General features: G+C 57.4%; 1 protein-coding gene across 3 annotated transcripts; it reads left to right on the top strand.

The window, feature by feature from the left end:
* The first annotated feature begins 794 nt into the window (after window positions 1–794).
* IL3RA (interleukin 3 receptor subunit alpha) lies at window positions 795–22413 on the top strand. 3 transcript variants are annotated; one of them, XM_070463812.1, is made up of 13 exons: window positions 795–2177; window positions 3477–3598; window positions 7943–8041; window positions 13229–13356; window positions 13883–13997; window positions 14709–14838; window positions 15435–15622; window positions 16417–16535; window positions 18268–18294; window positions 18879–18999; window positions 20483–20582; window positions 21721–21802; window positions 22054–22413. In XM_070463812.1, exons 3-13 carry the CDS (start codon window positions 7978–7980, stop codon window positions 22126–22128), a joined length of 1149 nt encoding a protein of 382 aa, XP_070319913.1. In that variant the 5' UTR covers window positions 795–2177; window positions 3477–3598; window positions 7943–7977; the 3' UTR covers window positions 22129–22413. The 3 variants fall into 3 exon arrangements, with proteins under 3 accessions (XP_070319913.1, XP_070319914.1, XP_070319915.1); XM_070463813.1 differs by lacking the exon at window positions 795–2177 and adding an exon at window positions 2222–2628; XM_070463814.1 differs by lacking the exon at window positions 795–2177 and adding an exon at window positions 2696–3319.
* Window positions 22414–22644: the final 231 nt, after the last annotated feature.

The following is a 22644-nucleotide window of genomic DNA, read 5'->3' as shown; positions in this document are numbered from 1 at the left end:
GATTGGCTGGAGGGAACCTGGAAATGCGCGCTCTCGGCGGCTGCCCTCCCCGACGCGCCGGACGCGAGCCTGAGCAGGCTCAGGGGGTCGGTGATGGACGGGCAGGCCCGGCCTGCCGCGCGGTCCACAGGGCCGCAGAGAGTCGGACATGCCCGAGCGACCGAACCACCAAGCTCATCGGCATCAAAGCCGGGACCGCGGAGCCACGGCGCAGAGTCGTCACCCTGGGTTCCCTTACCCCGGTGCTCCCCGCCCGGGGATGGGGGGGACCCCTTTTCCAATGAAACCTCTTGCTTTCTCAGCACGTGTCCCCCCTCTGACGGTTCGTTTCCGAGCATCCGACGAGAGCGGAGAAGGGGTCCCCCCCACCCGCTTCCTGCACCGTGGCCCCTCCGCCCTGCTGGCCGCGCCCTTGGGAGGCGGGGGCTGAGGGGAAGGCGCCACGCTCGAGAAGCCGTGGTTCTGGCCTCTCTCCCGGCCCAGCTGCTCGGGGCCCTGGGCTCCCCAGTCCTGCTCGCGGTTCCCCGTTTCTGTTCCTCGCGGACCCCGCCCCGCGAGGGCCGGTTCCGGCCGCACGGTGCATAAGCACATCCATCTCTGGCACTCCTGGTTCTGTGCCGGCTTTTCTGAAGCTGGTCAGTGGTGGTCGCAGGGCACAGGAGAAGCAGAGAGGAAACAGGTGATGGAGGGGCTAGTGGGGGGGGTGGGTGGGGGGAAAGGCAGGTGGGGATGGAGCCAGGGTCCCCGGAACCGGGGACCCACTGGTCTGCGATGCTGGGGGGGCTCGGGGCCCAGCACGCACGTGCCCACAAGCCTCTGTGCCTCAGGGCCAGATGCTGAGCCTGCTCTCACTTTGTGGGGATGCTGGCGGGGCTGTGAGCAGACCTCGGGGTGCAGAGTTCCTGAAGCAGGCTTGGCGCTGGCAGCCCTCCTCACGGCACGTCCAGGCTTCCCTGGAGGCTCAGATGGTAAAGAATCTGCCTGCCGCGCGGGAGACCCGGGTTCGACCCCTGGGTGGCGGAGATCCCCTGCAGGCGGACACGGCAACCCACTCCAGAATTCTCGCCTGGAGAATCCCATGGACAGAGGAGCCTGGTGGGCTACAGCCCACGGGGAACAGAAAGGGTCGGACACGACTGAGCGACTGCACAACAGTGATGACCGTGGGACTCTGCCCCGTTACATTGTCCAAATAAAACACGTCTTATTTTTTTAAAAAGAAAAAGGGAAAGAATGAAAACAGAAAAGAAAGGGGGAAAGAACAAAGAAAGGGGGAAAAAGAAATAATGATAAGACAGAAAAGAAAACGGAAAGACAGAAAGGAAGAAAGAAAAGAGCATGGAAAAAAGAAAGGGAAATAAGATAGAAAGGAAAGATGGAGAGACAGAAAGAAAGGAAGCAAGGAAGAAAAGCAGGAAAAAAAGAGAGCAAGGCGAAGGGTCGGGGAAGGAAAAGAGGGTGACAGCGGCAAAGCCGGGCAGCCCCCATGGGGCCCCTCGGCGCTGACGCTGGAATTCGGGAACATCCGCGTCTGCACGCCCAGCGCTGGCAGCCTTCTCCGTGGCGGCCACAGCTTCTCATCAGAGCCCGGAACGGCAGGAGGGCCAGCCAGCGTGTGTCATAACCGTGGGGCCAGCTCTGAGGTCAGCGTGGCCTCCTAATCTCCGCCGGGCCCCCGCCGCCCCCGCTTCTGCAGAAATTGCCTGGTTCCTACCCCACCCCATTCCCCCAAACCCAGCGTCGGGGTGCAGGGCGGACATGCTGCCTGGAAAGAGGTTCGCCCGGGCTCAGCGCCATCCGCTCCGGACTGACTGCGACCCCTCACATGGGTCATCTGTCCGCCTCCTCCATCTCCCTGGAAACCCCCCCTCCACCCAGCTCTTCATCATCCTGCTTCCGTCCTAGACCAAGAGGGGCCGGAGACGAGAGGCGGTCGTTGTCCATCAGGCATTCTGGAATCTCCCCAGCACTTAGCAAGACAGTCATCACCCCTGAGCGGGATGAAGAACCATCTGGAGGGGGGCGGGACACAGGCTTTCATCTCCTGGAGGGGTACTCGGGAACCAAGACTCCTGCTCTGTGGCAGGTGGGCGGCCGTCACAGAGGACTCCATGCTGGACGGCTGCAATCCACAGGAAACCATCCTCTCCTGCAGTCCTGGGGACCACGTGTCTGAGGTCCTGGGGTCCCAGGGTGGTTCAAGGGGTCCCAGGACTGAGGTCCCTCCAGGAAGCCTCCAGGGAAGGGTCCTCCCCGCCTCTCCCAGCTCCTGGGGGCTCCAGGCGTCCGTCCCTGGGCGGGTGGCCGCCCCCCTCCTGTCTCTGCCTCCATCCGCAAGCGGCTGTATCCTCCACCTGCCCATGTACGAGGGGCCGTCTGCTCAGAAGCGCGGCGGCCCCGTGGGACGTGGGGACCGCCCTGTCCCAGCTGGCCTGTGTGTTCCCCTCATCCTTACCCTTGTGAGAGAGCCCCGCTTCCACAAGAGGTCAGGCTCTGAGGTTCCAGGTGGGCGTGCAAGGCTTAGGCAGGCGGAAAGTAGGCAGGAGACAGGGACGCAGAAGGGACTTCCCGGCCCATGGCATCAGGCCCGCTCTGATGGGGTGGAGCCCTGTCTGCTCTGCATCCCAGGTAAGATGCCCCCGACCCCCGACACACACACACCCACCCAAGAGGTGGGGAAGGCAGATGGCTGCCCCTGGAGATGCAGTCCTGAACACCGCCTCCTGGGGGACACCGGGATTTGGCACGCATCTCGTGGCCGCTGAGAGGTGCCGCCCGGGAGGACGGACTGGCGAGTGGGGCTGGAACCCAGGAGCTGTGACAGACACATGGACGGCTGACCCATGTTGAGTGAGGGCAAGGAGGAGGCTCCGGGCGCCGGGAAGTCAGAGACGTCCTGGTGGGCGTTCCGGGCTGAAACGTGAATGTGGCGGACTGAGACTCAGGCAGCCAGCACATGGGCGTACCCGGGGTCACCTCCCTGTCCCCGCAGGCACGAGGGGTCACTCCCACGGGTACCTCGACAAATGGGGGGGGGGCGTCCAGGCATCCAGGGCCCCCCCCCAGACATTCATTCCGGCTGGCTCCAGGAAATTGCCCAGTCCAAGGTGGAGGGGTGGGCAGTCACCGGGGTCCTGACAAAGCAGAAGCAGCAAAGCAGAAGTGAGAACAGGAAAAGAAATACTTTGAAAGAGAGAGTGTTTCTTCCAGGAAAAACCCGGAACCTTGGCCAGGGTCCTGACCCCCAGATTAGAACTGTGACTCGCGGGCTGCGGAGGAGGGGCGGGATGCCAGCCGGACTCGGTCACATCCTCATGGGGTTGATGATTTTTACTTTTCTTTCTTTCTGACGGGGTGGAGCCGCCCCCTCTGCCCTCCCTGCCCTCCTCTCCCCTACCCCCACCCTCTGGAGGCTATAAAAACGTTAAATGTGGGAGAAGAGAAAAACACACACACAAGTTTTGTTTCTCGTTCAGGAAGCGGACTGCATCACACGGCCGGGAACTCGAGCCCAGGATCCACCCCCAGGCCAGCAGGACGGGCGCCAAGCGGGGCCCGCCTGGCTCCCACTGACGTCGGACTCTGCTCTGCATCCCAGGTAAGACCCCCACACACACACCCCTCACCCAAGAGGTGGGGAAGGCAGACGGCTGCCCCTGGAGACTCAGTCATGAGCACCGCCTCCTGGGAGACACCGGGATTCAGAACACATCTCATGGCCGCTGAGATGTGTCATCCGGAGTCTACCACAGGCCGGATCCAAAGACGTTATGCCCAAGAAGCAATGATGGAGGGTCTAACTAACCAACGCAGGTGAGGCAGATCCGAGCCCTGGGTCGGGAATATCCCCCAGAAGAGGGCATGGCAACCCACTCCAGTTTCCTCGCCTGGAGGACCCCAGGGCCACGGGAGCCTGGTGGTGCTACAGGCCGTGGAGTCGCAGAGAGTCGGACGCGACCGAGAACAGGACAGGACGCTGGTTTCACCCTGGTGCAAGCCTGGGTGTGTGGTGTGTCTTCGCCGGTTCTGTATTTCGTGCTGGGTCTTATGCTTGAATGAATGAGCTGGTCGGAGTGGCCTTCCCAGGACGAGAGGCTCCCGGTAACCAGAGTGCCCAGCAACTCTTTCTGGCTCAAACTCCTGCCACCTCCAACCCAGGCAAGGCGGGGCTGCTAATGTCGAGAGCCCCACCGTCTCCCCCTTCCAACTGTGCGGACCCCGGCTCCAGCCTCCGGGGGCCCAGGTCTGTCCATACAGGCCCTGTCCCTTTGTCCTTTGGGGTCAGCCACAGATGATGACCACGTTCATGCTATTTGGGTCTTTAAAGATGTGGGCATCTCCGGGTGAGGAGGGAAGCTTGTGGGTGGACGCAAATGTCACGGGGCTGGAGCCCTGTGTACGCTGCAGTGGGGTGGGGTGGGGCGGGATGGGATGGTGGGGGGGCTCGGCTCACCTGAGCAAAAGCCAGGACTGCACCGCCACCCTTCCAGGGCCATCCCCGAGGGCTGTCTGCATAGACGAAGATGAGCCCCATGCCCTCCTCTTTGGATCATGATGAGTGAGAGTCGCCCAGTCGTGTCTGACTCTTTGTGACCCCATGGACCATACAGCGCATGGGATTCTCCAGGCCAGAATACTGGAGTGGGTTGCCGTTCCCTTCTCCAGGGGAATCTTCCTGACCCAGAGATCAAACCCAAGGCTCCCGCATCGCAGGCAAATTCTTTACCAGCTGAGGCACCAGGGCAACCCAGCAATACTGGAGTGGGTAGCTCTTCCCTTCTCCGGGGCATCTTCCTGATCCAGGGATCGAACCCAGGTCTCCCACATTGCAGGCATATTCTTTACCAGCTGAGGCACCAGGAAAGCAACCTCATCTGATACTTGTTCACTGTTCAGATTTTGTTTTTTTTCTCCTCCCGTGAGCTTGCCACCTGGATCATTTGTTGTCGTTCAGTCGTGTCCGACTCTTTGCGACCCCATGGGCTGTGGCCCTGCCAGGCTCCTCTGTCCATGGGATTCTCCCAGGCAAGAAGACTGGAGTGGGTTGCCATTTCGTCCTCCAGGGGAATTTTCCCGAGTCAGGGATCGAACCTGCGTCTCCTACACGGGCAGGCAGATTCTTTATCACTGAGCCACTGAGCCAGAACGCGCGTGGGCAGGGTGTTGAGCTGTCCTGGATTGCGACGCTGGGCTTGGAGGCAGCCTCCTCTCCAACTCAAACGTTAGGAGGTGGCTGATGCCTCGCCCTGCACACCCTGATCCTTGTACTTCACTTGGGTTGCCAGGCGTCCGTCCCTGAATACCGTGATACCAAGTCTTGGGGCTTCCCTGTAGACCTGTCCTGAGACGGAGTCTCTCCGGGCTTACCCCCCAAGTTCAGCAAGAACTACAACAGGAGTCAGCCTCTGGGATCAAATGTGTGTGAAAGCTGGCACTTTGCGGGGGGGGTTGGGGCGCAGGTGCAGAGGTGAGTCCTGGGGAGACTCGTGGGAGCCCCGGAGCGGGCTGGGAGAGCAGGCAAGGTCCTGGATGGCTGGAGTCTGGGCTGGGTGTCGTGATAGAGCAGCTGAGAAGGCCCCGAAGGATGGGGGGGAAGAGTCCCCGCCCCTCCTCTTCAGTTCCAGGCTAGATTCTTGAGGTACGCTGCCCTCAGAGGGGGTACGTTTGCGGGAGCAATCCTGAGGCCCTGGTGAGGGGCGGCCCCCCAGTCAGGGGAGCATCCGAGGCTCCATCTGTGTAGCCGTCCCCCACTGGCCCACAGGCGCCGATGGTGTTCGTGTGAGTGATTCAGGCAGATGGGGAGGGGTGGGTGGGCTCCACCAGGAGACCCCCACGGCTGGTGCCCAGGAGGTGAGGAAAGCGAACCCCCCACCCCGGGGAAGGTTCAGGAGAGCCGGCCTGCTGAGGGGGGTGCTTCATGCGGACCCCAGGGGGAAGAATTCTGGTGGGGGTGGTGCCCATTACCGTAACTCGGTCTGAGCAGGAAAGTGAGTCCGTGTTGATTTCATGCGTTTAATTGCACTTCCTTCCACTGTTTGTGAGCCTAGCATTTCCCGGTGCCGCCTGGAAGGTGCTTTCTGGGCTCCTCTGGTGGTGGTGGCAAGTGTGATTTATAACCCAGGGCGGGAGCGCTGTAGACAGGGTGAGACACATGTAGGCATACAGACATACAGGTGCACACATGTGGACATGTATGCACACACACACACACATGTAATATGTGCACACAGATGCAGACAGATAGCATATCCATTCACAGCACACACATACAAGCACATGCACACAGGCACACAAAACACATGTGTGCACACAGATACATATGCATACCCAGCACACACAAACACATGGACACAGACACACAAACATGTGTAGTGTGTGCACGCAGATACACAGATACATATGCATACCCAGCACACACATATGAACACATGGACACAGACACACCAACATGTGTAATGTGTGCACACAGATACACACAGATACATATCCATACCCAGCACACACAGACACGTGTGCACACATGCAGATATGCATGTACATTCCCACACATGGATACACAAACACATGAGTCAGGTGTTCACACAGATACCCACAGATGCATGCAAGACCCACAGAGACACATGTGTGCACACATGCAGACCTGCATGTATGCATGCACACACAGTGTGCACACCGATGCACACATATACATACATGCCATGCACACATGTAAGCACAGGCAATGTGTGCTCACATGCATGCATGTACATAGACATAGGCATGTAGTTTGCACAGATGCATACACAAGACACACATATAGGGGCACACGTGCCACAGACATATTCACAGAGATACACATGTGCACATATATGCATACACAGTGTCCCAACAGATACATAAACACAAGTAGTATGTGCACACAGGCATACACAGGCACATACGTACGGTGTGCACAGATGCATATATAAGACACACACACGTGCACTCATGCATATACACACAGACACACAGACACACACACATACACAGGTGCACATATATGCACACTCAGTGCACAGACACACAAACACATGCGTGTGCACACATGCATGCGCACAGGCGTGCAGTCTACATGGATTCATGCACACGTGCACACGTGTGTGTGCACACAGTGCACACAGACATATTGCCAGAGACACACACATCCACATATATGCGTGCCCAGGCAAATAAACACAAGTAATCTGTGCACACATCCATACATATACACAGACATACAGTGTACACAGGTACATATACAAGACACATGTACACACATGTGCATATACACACATGTACACAGACATATACAAACAGACATACACGTGCACATATATGCACTCGGTGAACAAATAAACACGTGCGCACACACACATAGGCATGAGGTATACACAGACACACACAGGCACACACATACACACATATGCACACTCAGTGCACACGCATGCATATACACACGTGCACACAGATATATGCAGACACATGCATGCACATATATGCACACTCAGTGAACGCATAAACACGTGCATACACACGCACACATAGGCATGCAGCATACACAGACACACACAGGCACACACATACACACATGTGCACACTCAGTGCACACGCATGCATATACACACGTGCACAGATATATACAGACACATGCATGCACATATATGCACACTCAGTGAACGCATAAACACGTGCATACACATGCACACGTAGGCATGCAGCATACACAGACACACACAGGCACACACAGGTACACACACATGCACACTCAGTGCACACACATGCATATACACACATGTGCACGCATGCACACACACAGGAGGCTCCCCTCCCGAAGCGGCTCTCCGCCCTTCCTGCAGGACACACAGTAGGGTTCGGCACCCCCCCCGTCCGCTCCCCCAGCCGTCCCCCGCAGCCGCCCCACTGGTCACTGTGTCTCCTCCTCCAGCTGACGCCCGCCCTCCTGTGGGAACTGCCTCGCCCATGGCCCTCCTCTGGCTGGCCGTGCTCCTGACACTCATCTGCCACTCAACGACCACGGACCACGGTAGGAAAAGCCGGGGGCGGGGGGGAACAGCCCCATGCGGCGTGCTGGGGTCCCTGGGGCTGTGCTGCGTTTCAGTTAAACGGCCGGTGCTGGGGTCACGGCCGAGCCGCTTGGCCACCGAAGGAGATAATCAGCCGCTTCCCATGTGGCCCTCTTCTCAGCTGCCTTGGCGGGTGCGTCTTGCAAAACTCGGACCTCAGAGCCAGAATGTTCGTGCTGATACGGTCACGAGGCTACAGCCAGAGCGCCTGGCGTAGCTGGGGCGCCAGGATCCATCTCTTATCTTCGATCTCCTGTCATCCTTTTCCTGGATTGGGAGACGTCCGTGGGAAAATGAAGGAGACGGGCTGAACTCTGTGCTCAGCAAATGCATGTCCTCAAGTCTTAACCAACAGAACCCCAGAGGGGAGTTGTTTGGAAATAGTCTTTACACATGCTCTGTATTATTATTATTATTATTATTATTATTATTATTATCATTTGACTGTGCTGGCTCTTTGTTTCAGCACATGGGCTTTTCTCTAACTTCGGCGAGCAGGGGGCCTTCTCTTTAGTTGCAGTGTCCAGACTTCTCATTGCAGTGGGTTCTGTTCTTGTGGATCACAGGCTCTAGGGCATGGATTAAAGCACAGAGTTTGGGACTTCCCTGGCCATCCAGTGGTTAAGACTTTGCCTTCTGATGAAGAGGACGCAGGTTTGATCCCTGGTCAGGGAGGTAGGATTTTTGGCCACAAGGCGCAAAATCCAAAACATAAAATGGAAGCAATATTGTAACAAATTCAATAAAGACCTAAAAATGGTCCACATGAACAAAGAGAATGAAAAAAAAAAATGATGCTTTGGGGGCAACCCCATCCTGTTCTTTTGACATTCCTCATGGAGATTTAAGGGAGGTGGGGGCCAGACCAGGGTCTCAGGTTCCCAGGATCGTCACTGAAGATGGTGGTTAGTGAGGGGTTCACGAAACCATCGTGAGACTCCTCGGGGGTAACAGTGAATCAAGATGTGAGAATGGGTGATGGAGATTGTCACCCCACGCACCCGTCTCTGACCATCTGGCTGAGTTTGGGTGGCAGTTGTAGCTGACGGAGACCGTTCAGAGTGGGGGTTGGGGGGCTAGCCAGCTGCTGCAGGAGAGGTCCCCCAGGGGGACACCCACGCCTTCAGCTGCCCCAGGTACAGAGATTGTATGTTGCTTTGGCTGCAAGCCCGGGGATGCTGGTGGGATTCAAGCAGACACGGTGCCCACCAGGCAGGCGTGTGCCCTGGGGAGGGTCTGCAGTGGAAGCCCATCCCGTGCAGACTTCCCTGGCTGATCAGCAGACCCCACACAGGGGCCGAGGGGGCCACGTCCACCTCGGCCTCCTGTCCGACCCTCACCGCATGCGGACGGGGACCAGGCTTTGGGCGACAGACTGGAGCAGAGCCAGGCCAGCTGCTCAGCACAGATGCTCTGTGATTGCGCCAGACAGGGTGACCTGCCTGTGGTGACAGCCACGACGTTGCATAACCGGGAGAGGTTTGTTCTTTCTGCAAATGGTCGTGGAATGGAGGTGGTGTGTGCGGCTGTGTACATGTGTGTGTGTGTCTCTCCCCGTGTGTGCATGTGTGTACATACATAAACACGCACCCATACATGTATGTGCATGTTGCATGTATACATGTGTGTATATATGGATGTGTGTGTGTTTGTTGTCTGTATGTATCTGTGTGTATGTCTCTGTGTGTGTCCATATGTGTACATTCATATACATGCATCCATACATATATGTGTAAGTTGTGTGTACACATGTGTGTATGTGTGTGCCTGTATATATGGATGTGTGTATGTGTGTGTGTGTGTCTGCATGTGTGTAGTGTGTGTCTCTGTGGGCACGTGCATGTATGGATGTGTGTGTGCTAAGGTGTCCGTGTGTGTGTGCGTGCAGGCAGGCATATAGGTGTGTGTGTGTGCATGCGTGTGCTGTATATGCATGTGTGTGCATGTGTCTGTATACATGTGTGTACGTGTGTGTGTGTATACGTGTATGTATACATATATGCGTGTGTGTGTACGTGTATGTGTGTATGTGTGTGTTGGGGGCCTGTGTCTCCCTAGGGGCTACTGACTTATGCAGCTTTGTGTTGCCTTAATAATACCATAGTCTGGAGGATTAAGTGACAGATTTATTTATCATAGCCTTGGAGACCAGACGTCTGAGGTCAGGGTGTCCCAGGGCTGAGCTCCCTGCAGAGGCTCCAGGGGAGGGTCCTTCCCACTTCTTCCAGTTTATGGGGGCTCCGGGCACCCATCCCTGGGCCAGTGGCCGCCTCCCTCCCGTCTCTGCCTCTGTCTCCACGTGGCTTCCCCTCTGTGTCCGTGTCTCCACTCTGCCGTGTCTTACAAGGACCAGTCATGGGGTTTAGGGCCACCCCCATCCAGGAGGAAGCTCATCTCAGACCCTTCACTCCATCACAGCTGCAGAGACCCTATTCCCAGAGAAGGCTGATTCTCAGGTCCTGCAAGTTAGGCCTTCAGTATGGTTTGTGGGGGAGGATGGAGAGAGACCAGCGTTCATTCCACCCCAGCTGGCTGCATCACCTCGGAGGAGGAGTGTGTAGAGGCCTCCCAGGGAGGTTTTACAGGGGCCGCAACTGCAGGGACCACAGGTTGCTTCTGTCCGTCTCTTCGTGCTGAAATCAGTCCCAAGACTGCAGCCGGTGACCCGAGGGGCTGGGAGACGCAGCAGCTCTAGAAGGGAGCGGGCTTCCTTCACGTCTCGGGATGCTGCCCCCAGCACGTCCTGCCTCTGGTCTGCCCCCACTGCTCTGGGGCGCGAGGCTGCCGCCACCTCTCGGATCACATCAGGCCCGTGGGTGAGGAGGGGTCACTGACCACAGACAGGAAGTGACCTCCTCTCCAGGAGACAGTGAAGGAAGTGGGCTGCAGGCTGCAACATTATAACGACCCACCCTTCAGGCCCTGCTAAAAATACAACCTTGGTGGAACTGCATTAGAGGGGCTGTGGGTACAGGAGACAGAGGAAGAGAAGGCAGCCCTGAGACCGCACACATGTTCGTGTTGAGTCATACGGAGAAGTGGTTCGTCTGTCACCACCGAGTCTTAATTAGCACATGGATTTTTCATAGCTTTATCTAGGGGAAGGACGTGTTCTTCCATTTCTAGTTTGCTGAGAGCTTTTAATCCTCACGGGTGTTAAAATGCTGTTGAAATATTCAGAAAAGCAAAATAAAAGTTGGGACTTCCCTGGGGGTCCACTGATGAAGACTCCGTGGTTCCAGTGTAAGGGACACGGGTTTGATCCCTGCTCTGGGTCCGAACGTTCTGCATGCCATGTGGTGTGGCCAGAGGAGAAACAATAGATGAAAAAAACAGTCAAAATATTTCCTGCTCCTGACAAGGAGATGGTCACTTTTCTGTTAGAAATGGTGAATTATAGGGATGGTTAAAATAAACTTGCATTCTTAGAGTAAGTGTCTTGGGTCAAGAGGTCTTACCAGGTTTATATGTTGCCCTATTTTATGTACTCACATTTTGTAAAGGAATTTTGTATCTATGTGATAAGGCATATCGGTCTCTAGTTTCAGTTCAGCCCAGTCGCTCAGTCGTGTCTGACTCTTTGCGACCCCGTGGACTGCAGCACGCCAGGCTTCCCTGTCCATCACCATCTCCTGGAGTTTGCTCAAACTCATGTCCACCGAGTTGGTGATGCCATCCAACCATCTCATCTTCTGTCATCCCCTTCCTCCTCCCGCCTTCAATCTTTCCCCGCATCAGGGTCTTTTCAAATGAGTCAGTTCTTGGCATGAGGTGGCCAAAGTATTGGAGCTTCAGCTTCAGCATCAGTCCTTCCAATGAACACCCAGGACTGATTTCCTTTAGGATGGACTGGTTGGATCTCCCTGCAGTCCAAGGGACTCTCAAGAGTCTTCTCCAACACCACAGTTCAAAACATCAATTCTTCGGCGCTCAGCTTTCTTTATAGTCCAACTCTCACATCCATGCATGACTACTGGAAACATTATAGCTTTGACTAGAGGGTCTCTAGTTTACTTTCATTATTATTCATTTATTATTATTATTTATTTTGGGTTTCCCTGTGGCTCAGACAGTAAAGAATCCGCCTGCAATGCAGGAGACCCAGGTTTGATCCCTGGGTCAGGAAGATCCCCTGGAGAAGGAAGGAAGGACAGAGGAGCCTGGCACTGCAGTCCGTGGGGTCACAGAGTCGGACACGACTGAGTGACTGAACAGAACTGAATGGCTATTTTAACAGACTTCTCTCTTACTTTCGTCGTCTGCCACTTATGGCGCAACTTCATTCTTGAATATTTATTTGGGTCTTAGTCGTGGCAGTTCGGTTTCCCCACACTTATGCCGTGTGGGCCCAGAGGCCCCGAAGCATGTGAGATCTCAGTTCCCTGACCAGGGATAGAACTCACATCCCCTCCACCGGAAGGCGGATCCTTAACCAGTGGACCTCCAGGGAGGTCCCAACGGGACAATTTCTAAGCCCTGATGCTTCTGCTCACGGCCGACACATGACTGCCTCTCTGAGCGTCTAGTAACATTTTATCAGGTGCCATCCTGTAAAGGCTGGGTTGGGGAAGGTCTGCTTTGCTTGCCTTCTTTCAAGACGGTTGGGCTTTGCAGGTGGCCCAGCCATAAAGAATCCTCCTGCCAACGCTGGAGATGTAAGAGACGTGGGTCCCATCCCTGGGGTGGGAAGATGGCCTGCAGGAGGGCGTGGCAACCCACTCTAGTACTCTGGCCTGGAGAAGCCCATGGACAGAGGAGCCTGGCAGGCTGCAGTCCACGGGGTCGCAGAGATTCGGACACGACCGAAGCGGCTTAGCATGCACGCACGCCGTGTTGCTTTCTGCCATAGAGCTAAGTGAATCAGCCACACGAACACAACTTTCTTCGACGTGTGTGGCTGAGAAAGGTACATTTCCTAACAACAAGGATGCGAGAGGTGACCCGCTTTCCTGAAGTGCCCCACTGCCCACCCCCCACCGTCGTTGGTGAGAAGGTGGGATAACTAAGATGCTACAAATTCTTGATTTTAAATTTCTATAGATTTGTGGTTGCTCCTGGCAACCACGTCTCCACCTAGAACTCAGCTTCCCAAAGGCTGACTCCGCAGAGACAATTTAAGCGTTCTGTCTCTCTCTCCCACTGTGTAGCCATCTCTGATCCAGACCCACCGATTACGAACTTAAGGATAGATCCACAAAGGAAAAGATTGGTCTGGGACCAGCATGGGAATGTTTCCGAAATTGGGTGTTACGTCAATTCAAAACTTTTAGCAAAGGTAAGCCATCTTCCCTGGACTTAGCCTCACAGAGACATGGGTTCCACCCTGGACCCAGGGGTCATTTATGGACACCAAGGCTCAAGACATCCACAGTGGCACCTCCTGGACAGGATTGGTGTGAAAAGGGGCTGAGATACTGCAGCTGGACAGACAAACCCAGTTGAAAGTGGTGTTTTTCAGTTGCTCAGTCATGTCTGACTCTTTGCGACCCCATGAACCACAGCACGCCAGGCTTTCCTGTCCATCACCAACTCCCGGGGTTTGCTCAAACTCATGTCCATCGAGTCGGTGATGCCATCCAACCATCTCACCCTCTGTCGCCCCCTTCTCCTCCTGCCCTCAATCTTTCCCAGCATCAGGGTCTTTTCCAATGAGTCGGCTCTTCGCATCAGGTGGCCAAAGGATTGGAGCTTCAGCCTCAGTCCTTCCAATGAATATTCAGGACTGATTTCCTTTAGGATGGACTGGTTGGATCTCCAGGGGGCTTGATTTTACTGTGAATAAATGGCTTCATCTCTCTCAGGCAAACGGGAAGCTCTATTGCAGTCTCGGTGACTTGTCATGTGAAGTAAAAAACTACACTGTGAAGGTTATGAATGGTCAACCATTCTCTGCTTGGATTCAGTATCCAAAGCAAGGTGAGAGGTAGACACTCTCTTGGGGTTTCGTTTGCTTTTGATCACCCGTTAGCATTCTGAATAGCAAGATAATGACTTTTAACTTGGATGGATGGGTCTGTAGTGACATAGCTTTGTGGGGAAAAGGCCATTTCTTGAGAGTCCCTTGGACTGCAAGGAGATCCAACCAGTCCATCCTATAGGACATCAGTCCCTGAATGTTCATTGGAAGGACTGATGCTGAAGCAGAAACTCCAATCCTTTGACCACCTGATGTGAAGAGCTGACTCACTGGAAAAGACCCTGATGCTGGGAAAGATTGAGGGCAGGAGGAGAAGGGGACAGAGGATGAGATGGTTGGATGGCATCACCAACTCGATGGACATGAGTTTGAGTAAGCTCCTGGAATTGGTGATGGACAGGGAGACCTGGAGGGCTGCAGTCCACGGGGTCGCAAGGAGTCAGACACGACTGAGCGACTGAACTGCACTGAACTGATGTTCAAATTCGTGTCCATTGAATCCTTGAGGATTGACCGGTTAGCTCTCCTCGCCCTCCAAGTTAATGTCCGCTGCATAGCACAGTGACTCCGTGGTATATACGTATATTCTTTTGCATGACGGTTTTCCCCAGAGGAGCGGATTCATTTCCCCGTGGTCTACACAGTCGGATCCTGGTGTTGATCGAGGAGCTCACTTTCCCCCCTCCTCCCTCTTCTTTGCAAACCCCAAGGCAACCCCTGGGCGGCCGCGGACAACCTGACCTGCCGGGTGCACGACGTGGATCAGCTCAGCTGCAGCTGGGCGGTAGGCAAGGAGGCCCCGGAGAACGTGCAATACTATTTCTACTTGAAGCATTCCTTGTAGGTGTGACCTCGCGCTCCAACGGGGTCCGTCCCCAAGCCCCGCCCCCCAAGCCCCAGGGGCGGGGCGGGGGTGGGGCTTCGGGGCGGGGCTTCAGGGGCGGGATGGGGCTTCAGGGGCGGGGCTTTGGGCGAGGCTTTAAGGGCGGGCCTTCAGGGCGGGGCGGGGCTTCAGGACGGGGCTTCGGGCGGGGCGGGGTGGCTTCGGGCGGGGTGGGGTGGGGCTTTGGGGCGGGGCTTCGGGCGAGGCTTTAAGGGCGGGCCTTCAGGGCGGGGCGGGGCTTCAGGACGGGGGGGGCTTCAGGGGCGGGGCTTCGGGCGGGCCTTTGGGGCGGGGGGCTTCGGGTGGGGCGGGGGTGGGGCTTTGGGCGAGGCTTTAAGAGCGGGCCTTCAGGGCGGGGCGGGGGTGGGGCTTTGGGGCGGGGCTTCGGGCGGGGTGGGGTGGGGCTTTGGGGCGGGGCTTCGGGCGAGGCTTTAAGGGCGGGCCTTCAGGGCGGGGCGGGGCTTCGGGCGGGCCTTTGGGGCGGGCCTTCAGGGCGGGGCGGGGCTTCCGGGTCTCCCCCTGACCTGGCCCCAAGCACCCGCTACCCCTCTAGGGAGACGTGGCCGTGTCCCAAATACATGCAGAACCAGCAGGGCGTCAACGTCCAGTGCCATTTTGACAGCATCTCCCTTCAAACTCAACCTCAGCGGAGCCAAGCTCTGTTCCGTTTCCTGGTGAACGGTACCAGCGGTGGTTCCAAAATCCCCTGCCGCGAAACGCTTCATAGATTACAAGAAATTGGTGAGAAGACGTGAGACCCTCCTTCACGTGCCCCCCACCCCACCCCCGTTCCTTGGCTCTGCGATGCCAGTATCTTGTGGCGGAGGGTGGGGCAGGGTACCCCACCCTCGGAACCAAAGGGTAACCCGAGGGTAACACCAAGGGTCTTTGCTTTCAAGACCCTTGTAACCAAATCCCTCAAGCTGGGGGGGGGGGGCATGTGTTACTCGGTCAGTCATGTCCAACTCTGCGACCCCGTGGACTGCAGCATGCTAGGCCTCCCTGTCCATCGTCAACTCCCAAGTTTGTTCAAACTCATGTCCATCGAGTCGGTGATGCCATCCAACCGTCTCATCCTCTGTCGTCCCCTTCTCCTCCCGCCTTCAGTCTTTCCCAGCATCAGGGTCTTTCCCAGTGAGTCAGTTCTTCGCATGAGGTGGCCAAAGGATTGGAGTTTCAGCTTCAGCATCCGTCCTCCCAATGAATATCCAGGACAGGTTTTCATGGGCTCTAGGGCGCTTGGATTCCAGTCGTTGCAGCTTATGGGCTCGCTGGTTCTGGCTCCCCAGCTCCAGAGCACAGTCTTAATAGTTGTGGCCCACGGGCACAGCTGCTCCAGGGCATGTGGGATCTTCCTGGACCAGGGATTGAACTCCTGTCCTCTACACTGGCAGATGGATTCGTATCCACTGGGTGGATCCACAGGGAAGGAAGTCCTAGGAGGCCTGTTCTGAAAGTATCTTCGGGAAACAATTTTTTTTGTTTGTTTGCTTTTCATGTGCTTTACTCATAGAAATTTTTTTTCCCTCCCCTAGAAATATTAGCTGCCCCAAACATCACAAAAACATGGTGTTCCGAAAACTACTCATTCATGGAATGGGAAGTAAGGAGTCTCTTTACTGAAGACCTTAAGTATGAACTTGAGATACAGAAGGTAAGCATGCCACCTCCCAGGTGGGCGTCTCTTGTGGTCTGATGCCCCGGACTCTGGAGTTCTGGGGGGAGTCAAGCCGTCTAAAGAAAAGAGGACCATGAGATAACTGAGCGGCAGCGAAACCTGAAGCATTTGGTTGTCTGGGACTTCCCCAGCCATCTGTCGGTTAAGACATCCCCTTCCAGTGCAGGGGGTTTGAGTTCAATCTCTGGTTGGGGACCTAAGATCACATGTGCTTCTAGGCAAAAGAAAAAAAAATGTAAGAGAGAAGCAATATTGTAACAGATTCAATAAGGACTTCAAGAATGGTCCAGAAAAAAATAATTGAGACAGCAACAACAAAATAAGCGTTTGGGTGTTTGAAAGACAACAGTGAGCTTGGAAAAGCAGGCAGAACGTGCAAGAACGTTTTCTGTCATGTTTGGGGTGGAGGAGACATGCTCAGCTGTCCTTGTGCAGGACACAGATGACGCGATAGAAAAAGACAAGGCTGACACAGACACCGGGGAAACCCTCTGATCGCAGGTCCCATGCACACGTCTGAGCTAACTCCCTTCAGTTGTATCTGACACTGTGACCCCGTGGGCTGTAGCCCGCCAGGGTCCTCTGTCCATGGGATGCTCCAGGCAAGGATACTGGAGTGGGTTGCCATTTCCTCCTCTAGGGGATCTTTCTGACCCAGGGATCGAACCCGAGTGTCTTATGTCCCCTGCACTGGGAGGCAGCTTCTTTACCACTAGCAGCACCTGGTCATGTCACAGAGCCTGCAGTTTCCGTGCGAGAAAGGAAATCCTTCCTCCCCACCAAAGATGGTGCCTGGGTGTTCTCAGAACCTACGTGTATAATGGTCCCCAAGTTCGACACTGCTTGAGGGACAGGATGACCGAAATATGGCCACAGAGTGGAATCCTATCCACCAAGAACTGGAGCGTCCTATTTTACAATAGCCTGGACGTAGAAGCCGCCTAGATGCCCATTGACAGAGGAATGGATAAAGAAGCTGTGGAACATGTACAGACGATGGAATATTACTCAGTCATGAAAAGGAATGCATTTGAGTCAGTTCTAATGAGGTGTGTGAACCTACAGCGTGTTATACAGAGCGAAGTAAGTCAGAAAGAGAGGAACAAGTATCGTATATTAGCACCTGCATCGGGGAGGAGTTTGGCTCAGATGGGACAGAATCTGCCTGCAATGCAGGAGACGTGGGTTTAGTCCCCATGTCAGGAAGACCCCCTGGAGGAGGGCATGGCAACCCACTCAAGTATCCTTGCCTGGAGAATCCCCACGGACAGAGGAGCCCAGTGGGCTAGAGTCCATGGGGTCGCAGAGTCAGACACGGCCGAGTACACACACAGACACGGTGCGTGTATATAAGTCCCAAACTCCTCTAATTTGTCCTTCCCCCAGGTACTTTTCCGTTCATTGATACGCTATACTCAATTACCTCTATTTATTATTTTTATGGGCTTCCCTGGTGGCTCAGATGGTAAAGAATCTGCCTGCCAGTGCAGGAGATGCAGGTTCGATCCCTGGGTCCGGAAGATCCCCTGGAGGAGGGCATGGCAACCCACTCCAGTATTCTTGCCTGGGGCATCCCATACGTATGACATCTGTGATTTCTGTTCATTGAGTGATTAGCGTCGGCTTTTCTGTGACCGTGAAACCGCTCGGACCAATGAGCCTTTCTTGGGTGTGGATCAGACTCCCACGCTCCGTTGTTCTCTTACAGGGCACGGACCTCGCCTACAGAGAGGAGGTGGGTATCCACCCCGCGTGGCCCCCGCAATCTGCCGTCCCAAGCACAGGCTCCTTATTTCAATCGGTGTCCAGACCCTCTGAGACGAGGCGCCCCAGCGCACGGGCCAGGCGTTATCACCTACGCACCCCCGCTTCACGGCTAGATCCCGGGGACTCGGTGACAGCATCGTCACGCCCAACTAACCGCATCCAACCCGCAGAGGCGGCCGTTCCCGCGGGCAGTCATGAGTGCCAGTGGAGAACCCGTCTCCGTCGTCTCTGTCTCTGTCTGTCCCTCCCGTCTCTGCCTCCGTCTCCACGTGGCTTCTCCTCTGTGTCCGTGTCTCCCCTCTTCTGTGTCTTATAAGGGTCCCATCGTGGGGTTTAGGGCCACCCCCAGCCAGGAGGGACCTCATCTCAGACCCTTCACTGTATCACCTCGGCAGAGACCCTGTTCCATAGAGGCATCTTCTGAGGCTCCGAGCGTCAGGACCCCCCACATGTGAACTTGGGGAGGCCCCGCTGCGCCCCCTGCCCAGCCCCCGTTCTGCAGCCGCAGATCTGCAGGGGTCTCTCCCCCGTCTGCTTGCCTTTCAACTGCAGACGGAGCTCGAGACCTTGAGGCTGAGGAACCCGGGACCCTACACGGTGAAGGTCAGGGCCATGGACTCTCTGTTCTTCAGGAGCAGACCCCAGGGCCAGTGGAGCGCCCCGCAGCACCTCGGTGAGGGGGACGCCCCTCGGTCTCTCCAGGGGTGGGCAGCGGGGCTGGGGCGGCTGTGTGTTGGGGCGGGGGTCACGGAGGCAAGGACCCCGGTGGCCAGCAGCCTGCCGGACACTGACCACCGCTGCTCCTTGATGCGCCTGCTGGAGGGAGAGGGGACCGTCCACCCGCCTTGGCCCAGTCCCCCAGACAGGGCTCCAGGGACCATGGCTGACCCGCGGGGGGCGGGAGACAGGAGATGGTCCCAGGGAACCAGCCCTGCCCCACCCACCCCACTCACCCCAGCCCAGCCCATCATACATCATACGGGAGGGGTGGGCTGCTAGCGGGGTCTCGGTCTCTGTCTGCCTCCCAAAGTCGCCCTGGGGGTGGGCTGCTAGCGGGGTCTCTGTCTCCCTCCAAAGTCGCCCTGGGGACGGGTTTTCCTCCGCAGTTAGAAGGCTTTCCCCAGGTGACAGCTGCTGGGTGTCCTTGAGCTCTGCCCCAAAGCCCCACCTCCTCTCAGGCCCAGGCCACATCCCATTCCTGACCTGACCCAGCAGGAAAACCTGGGGCGCCAGGCCGAGGCCGTGGGCGTGAGTGTCCTGGGGCGGGGAGGGGGGCGGCTGTAACAAATGACCACAGACAGGGCTTAAGCAACAGACACCCACCCTTCCCAAGTCCTGGAGACCAGACGTCTGAGGTCAAGGGGTTCCCAGGGCTGACCTCCCTGCAGAGGCTCCAGGGAAGGGCCCTTGCCGCCTCTCCCAGCTTCTGGGGGCTCCGGGCGTCCATCCCTGGGCCGGTGGCCGCCTCCCTCGCATCCTTGATGGACTCTGTGCCCAAGTTGCTCCATGGAGATACGCAAGGCACGTGTGCAGACGGCCATGGCCTAAACTCTCAGAAGACAAACTTTTTAATGCATTTTAAAAAATCCAAAGGGATGTGAGAAATTTGTGATGACCATATATTAAATTCAAAGGCTGGCGCAGGAGCGTAACCAGTATGCCACAGGGAAGGAGGTGGTGATGGTTCGCCTGGGAAACAGACCTGCCCAAGTGGCGCGTGCTGTGAAAGTGTCAGTCGCTCAGTGGTGTCCGACTCTCCGCGTCCCCATGGACCGTAGCCCACCAGGCTCCTCTGTCCATGGGATTCTCCAGGCCAGAATAGTAGAGTGGGTTGCCATGCCTTTCTCCAGCGGAATCTTCCTGACCCAGGGACCCAGCCCGGGTCTCCCGCATGGCAGGCACATTCTGTGCACCAGACTCCATCTGGTGGTCAGTGGCGGGGGCAGGGGGCAGGTAGTGGTATTCAGGCGGCTTGGGAAGGATTCCCGCGCGGCCCGGGCAGTGGGCGCAGGTGGCTGATGTCCGCGGGGTGGATCGCGCTCCTGGGTGCGGCCCTGCGTCCCCAGCCCCGCAGGGAGGCCCTGCGTCCCCAGCCCCGCAGGGAGGCCTTGTCCCGGGCCCCGCCCGACATTTCCCGCCCGCCCCTTCTTCCCTAGACTGTGACCGCAAGGACGCGTCCTTCCCGCTCTGGCTGGTGTACCTGCTGGCCCCGCTTGGGGCGCTGCTCCTGGTGGGGCTCCTGTTTCTCTGTCGCAGGTGAGCCCCTCCTCCCCGGTTTGCGCTCCGGAAGTTTTTTTCTGGAGGGGGGCACGGGCAACCCACTCCAGTATCCGCTATCTGGAGAATCCTCACGGACAGAGGAGCCCCCCTGAGCGGCTGACACTTTGTGGAGCGCGATCCGCAGGCCCGGCGGCGCGCGCTCCCGCCCGGACCCGTGCGCCCTGTGTCTTGGCCGCGGGACGCGCGCCCCCGAGGTCTCCGGCCGCCGCTTCCAGTCTCCCCAGTGGTCTTTTATCAACAGGACCCTGGTTTCCCCCGTCTGTTCTCTGCCTCCTGCAGAAGCCAAGGAGCCCAAAGTCCACAGTGCACCATCCTCGGGGCGCGGGGTCCCTGCCTCCACGGGCCTTCAGTGCACGTGGGGCGCGCTATCTGCGGCCGGTCCCCTGCCGCCCCCCGCACTGTGCTCCCTTCACACCTCCCCGCGACGCCGTTGGCCCCCTCCCCGCCGCCCCCAGCAACCTCCGCACTGGCCTCAGGGAGCCCTCCTGAGCCCAGCAGACAGGCAGCAGGCGGGCGCCGGCGGTGTGCTGCCTTTTCAGCCCTGACCGCGCCCCCGCGGTGCCTGCCAAACGCTGCGCAATCAGCCTCATCCGTGCACCGCCCTCGGCCCACCACCGGGGCTCGCTGCGGCTTCTGCCTCGTGAAGCTTCTGGTTTCACACACACACGGACACACCCAGAAACACGCAGACATACACAGACACACACGACCCCATATATAGACAGACACACACACACACCGCCTAACCAGGGGCTAGGGTTGGGAGTGGATGGGCCGCAGCCCCAAAGCAGGGGGACCACCTGCTCCCCGTGGACGCCACTGGGAGCGGGGAGGTTGCCATGGTGATGGGATGGGGCGGCCTCCATCCTTACAGGTTCTTGGGGGAGGTGCTGAAGAGGAGCTGATTTCGCTGCCGCCGCTGCTCTACTAAGGCTCCCGCCGCTGCTCTACTAAGGCTCCGATTTCTGTGTCCGGATGGTGGGGGGCGGGGGTTGGGAACGAAGACCCCGTCCCAACGGAGGGCGGAGTCCGAGTGCTTGCAGGCCTCGCTGGGCCCTCTGGGGGGCGCCGCGGTGCCGCGCGGGTTTCACACCTGCACATCTTCTCCTCCGAGGTGGCCGGTGATGCGGAAGCTGTTCCCGCGTGTCCCTCACGTGAAAGACCCCATCGGCGACAGCTTTCAGAATGAGAGGATGGTACGCGCTGCGCGGGGGCTGGCGCGCGTGGCCGGGTCTAGGGGCGCACTTCCCGCTGGCTGCCGGCGGTGGCCGAGCCTGCATGATGGGCAGGGGAGTTCGCCCCCCGAGGCGCAGGTCTGGGAGCCCCCTGCCGAGGCGGGGGGTGCCCTGTCCGGATCCCTGCGCTATCCGAGGTTCTCCGGGGCGCACTTGCCGCCCCCCTACCCCACCCCGCACCCCCACTCACCCCCACCCCCTGCACCCTGCAGATGGCCTGGGACCCGGAGCCGGAGAGCCAGGAAGAGTGTCCCGTGGCCCAGGTGCAGGTGTTGGGGGAAACATGAAACTCATGCAAGCGGGGGCTTCGTTCTTCCGCCGGGGAGGGCCCATGGCCGGGCCGGGTTGGACGCGGACATTTGCTGCACGGCTGAGGATGGGAAAGCCTGCTGCACCTGACTGGGGGGTTGCCTTCCTTGTGCTTATTTCTCAAACTACTTTTTGACCTGTCACGGGCCCCCTGGAGGTGGGGGGGGGGGGGTCACCCCGCAGTGCCGCACAGCCCCCTGGACACCCCCAAACGTCCACTGTGTTGGCTGGCCTGGTTTCTCTTTAAATGGTTCCATTTCCCATTGTGTGTGTTAGTCGTTCATTTTCCCTTTTAAGCCCCTTAAATCACTTAATTGAGATGTGTACACACACACACACACACAGACACACACACACACGAAAGGACTTAGCCTATCCCCGCCCCCCCCCACAGGAACTCAGGGCTTCTCAGGAGGGACCTCAGATCTCTTTAGTCTTGTTCACACGCTTGAGTTCTGGCTGCAAAGAATTGACCCCAACGGCAGAGGCGGGGT

This window comes from Odocoileus virginianus, unplaced genomic scaffold (assembly GCF_023699985.2).
Source record: "Odocoileus virginianus isolate 20LAN1187 ecotype Illinois unplaced genomic scaffold, Ovbor_1.2 Unplaced_Contig_6, whole genome shotgun sequence".
NCBI lineage: Eukaryota > Metazoa > Chordata > Mammalia > Artiodactyla > Cervidae > Odocoileus > Odocoileus virginianus.
The sequence above is the reverse complement of the archived record's forward strand: the minus strand, read 5'-3'. Positions and strand labels throughout refer to the sequence as shown.

Bases quoted from the DNA above. Each gene is read 5' to 3' on its own strand.
- IL3RA (XM_070463812.1), top strand. From the start codon at position 7,978: ATGGCCCTCCTCTGGCTGGCCGTGCTCCTGACACTCATCTGCCACTCA. The intron at 13,357-13,882 runs GTAAGCCATCTT...CATCTCTCTCAG, and splicing joins ATTCAAAACTTTTAGCAAAG to GCAAACGGGAAGCTCTATTG. The intron at 14,839-15,434 runs GTAGGTGTGACC...CTACCCCTCTAG, and splicing joins TTCTACTTGAAGCATTCCTT to GGAGACGTGGCCGTGTCCCA.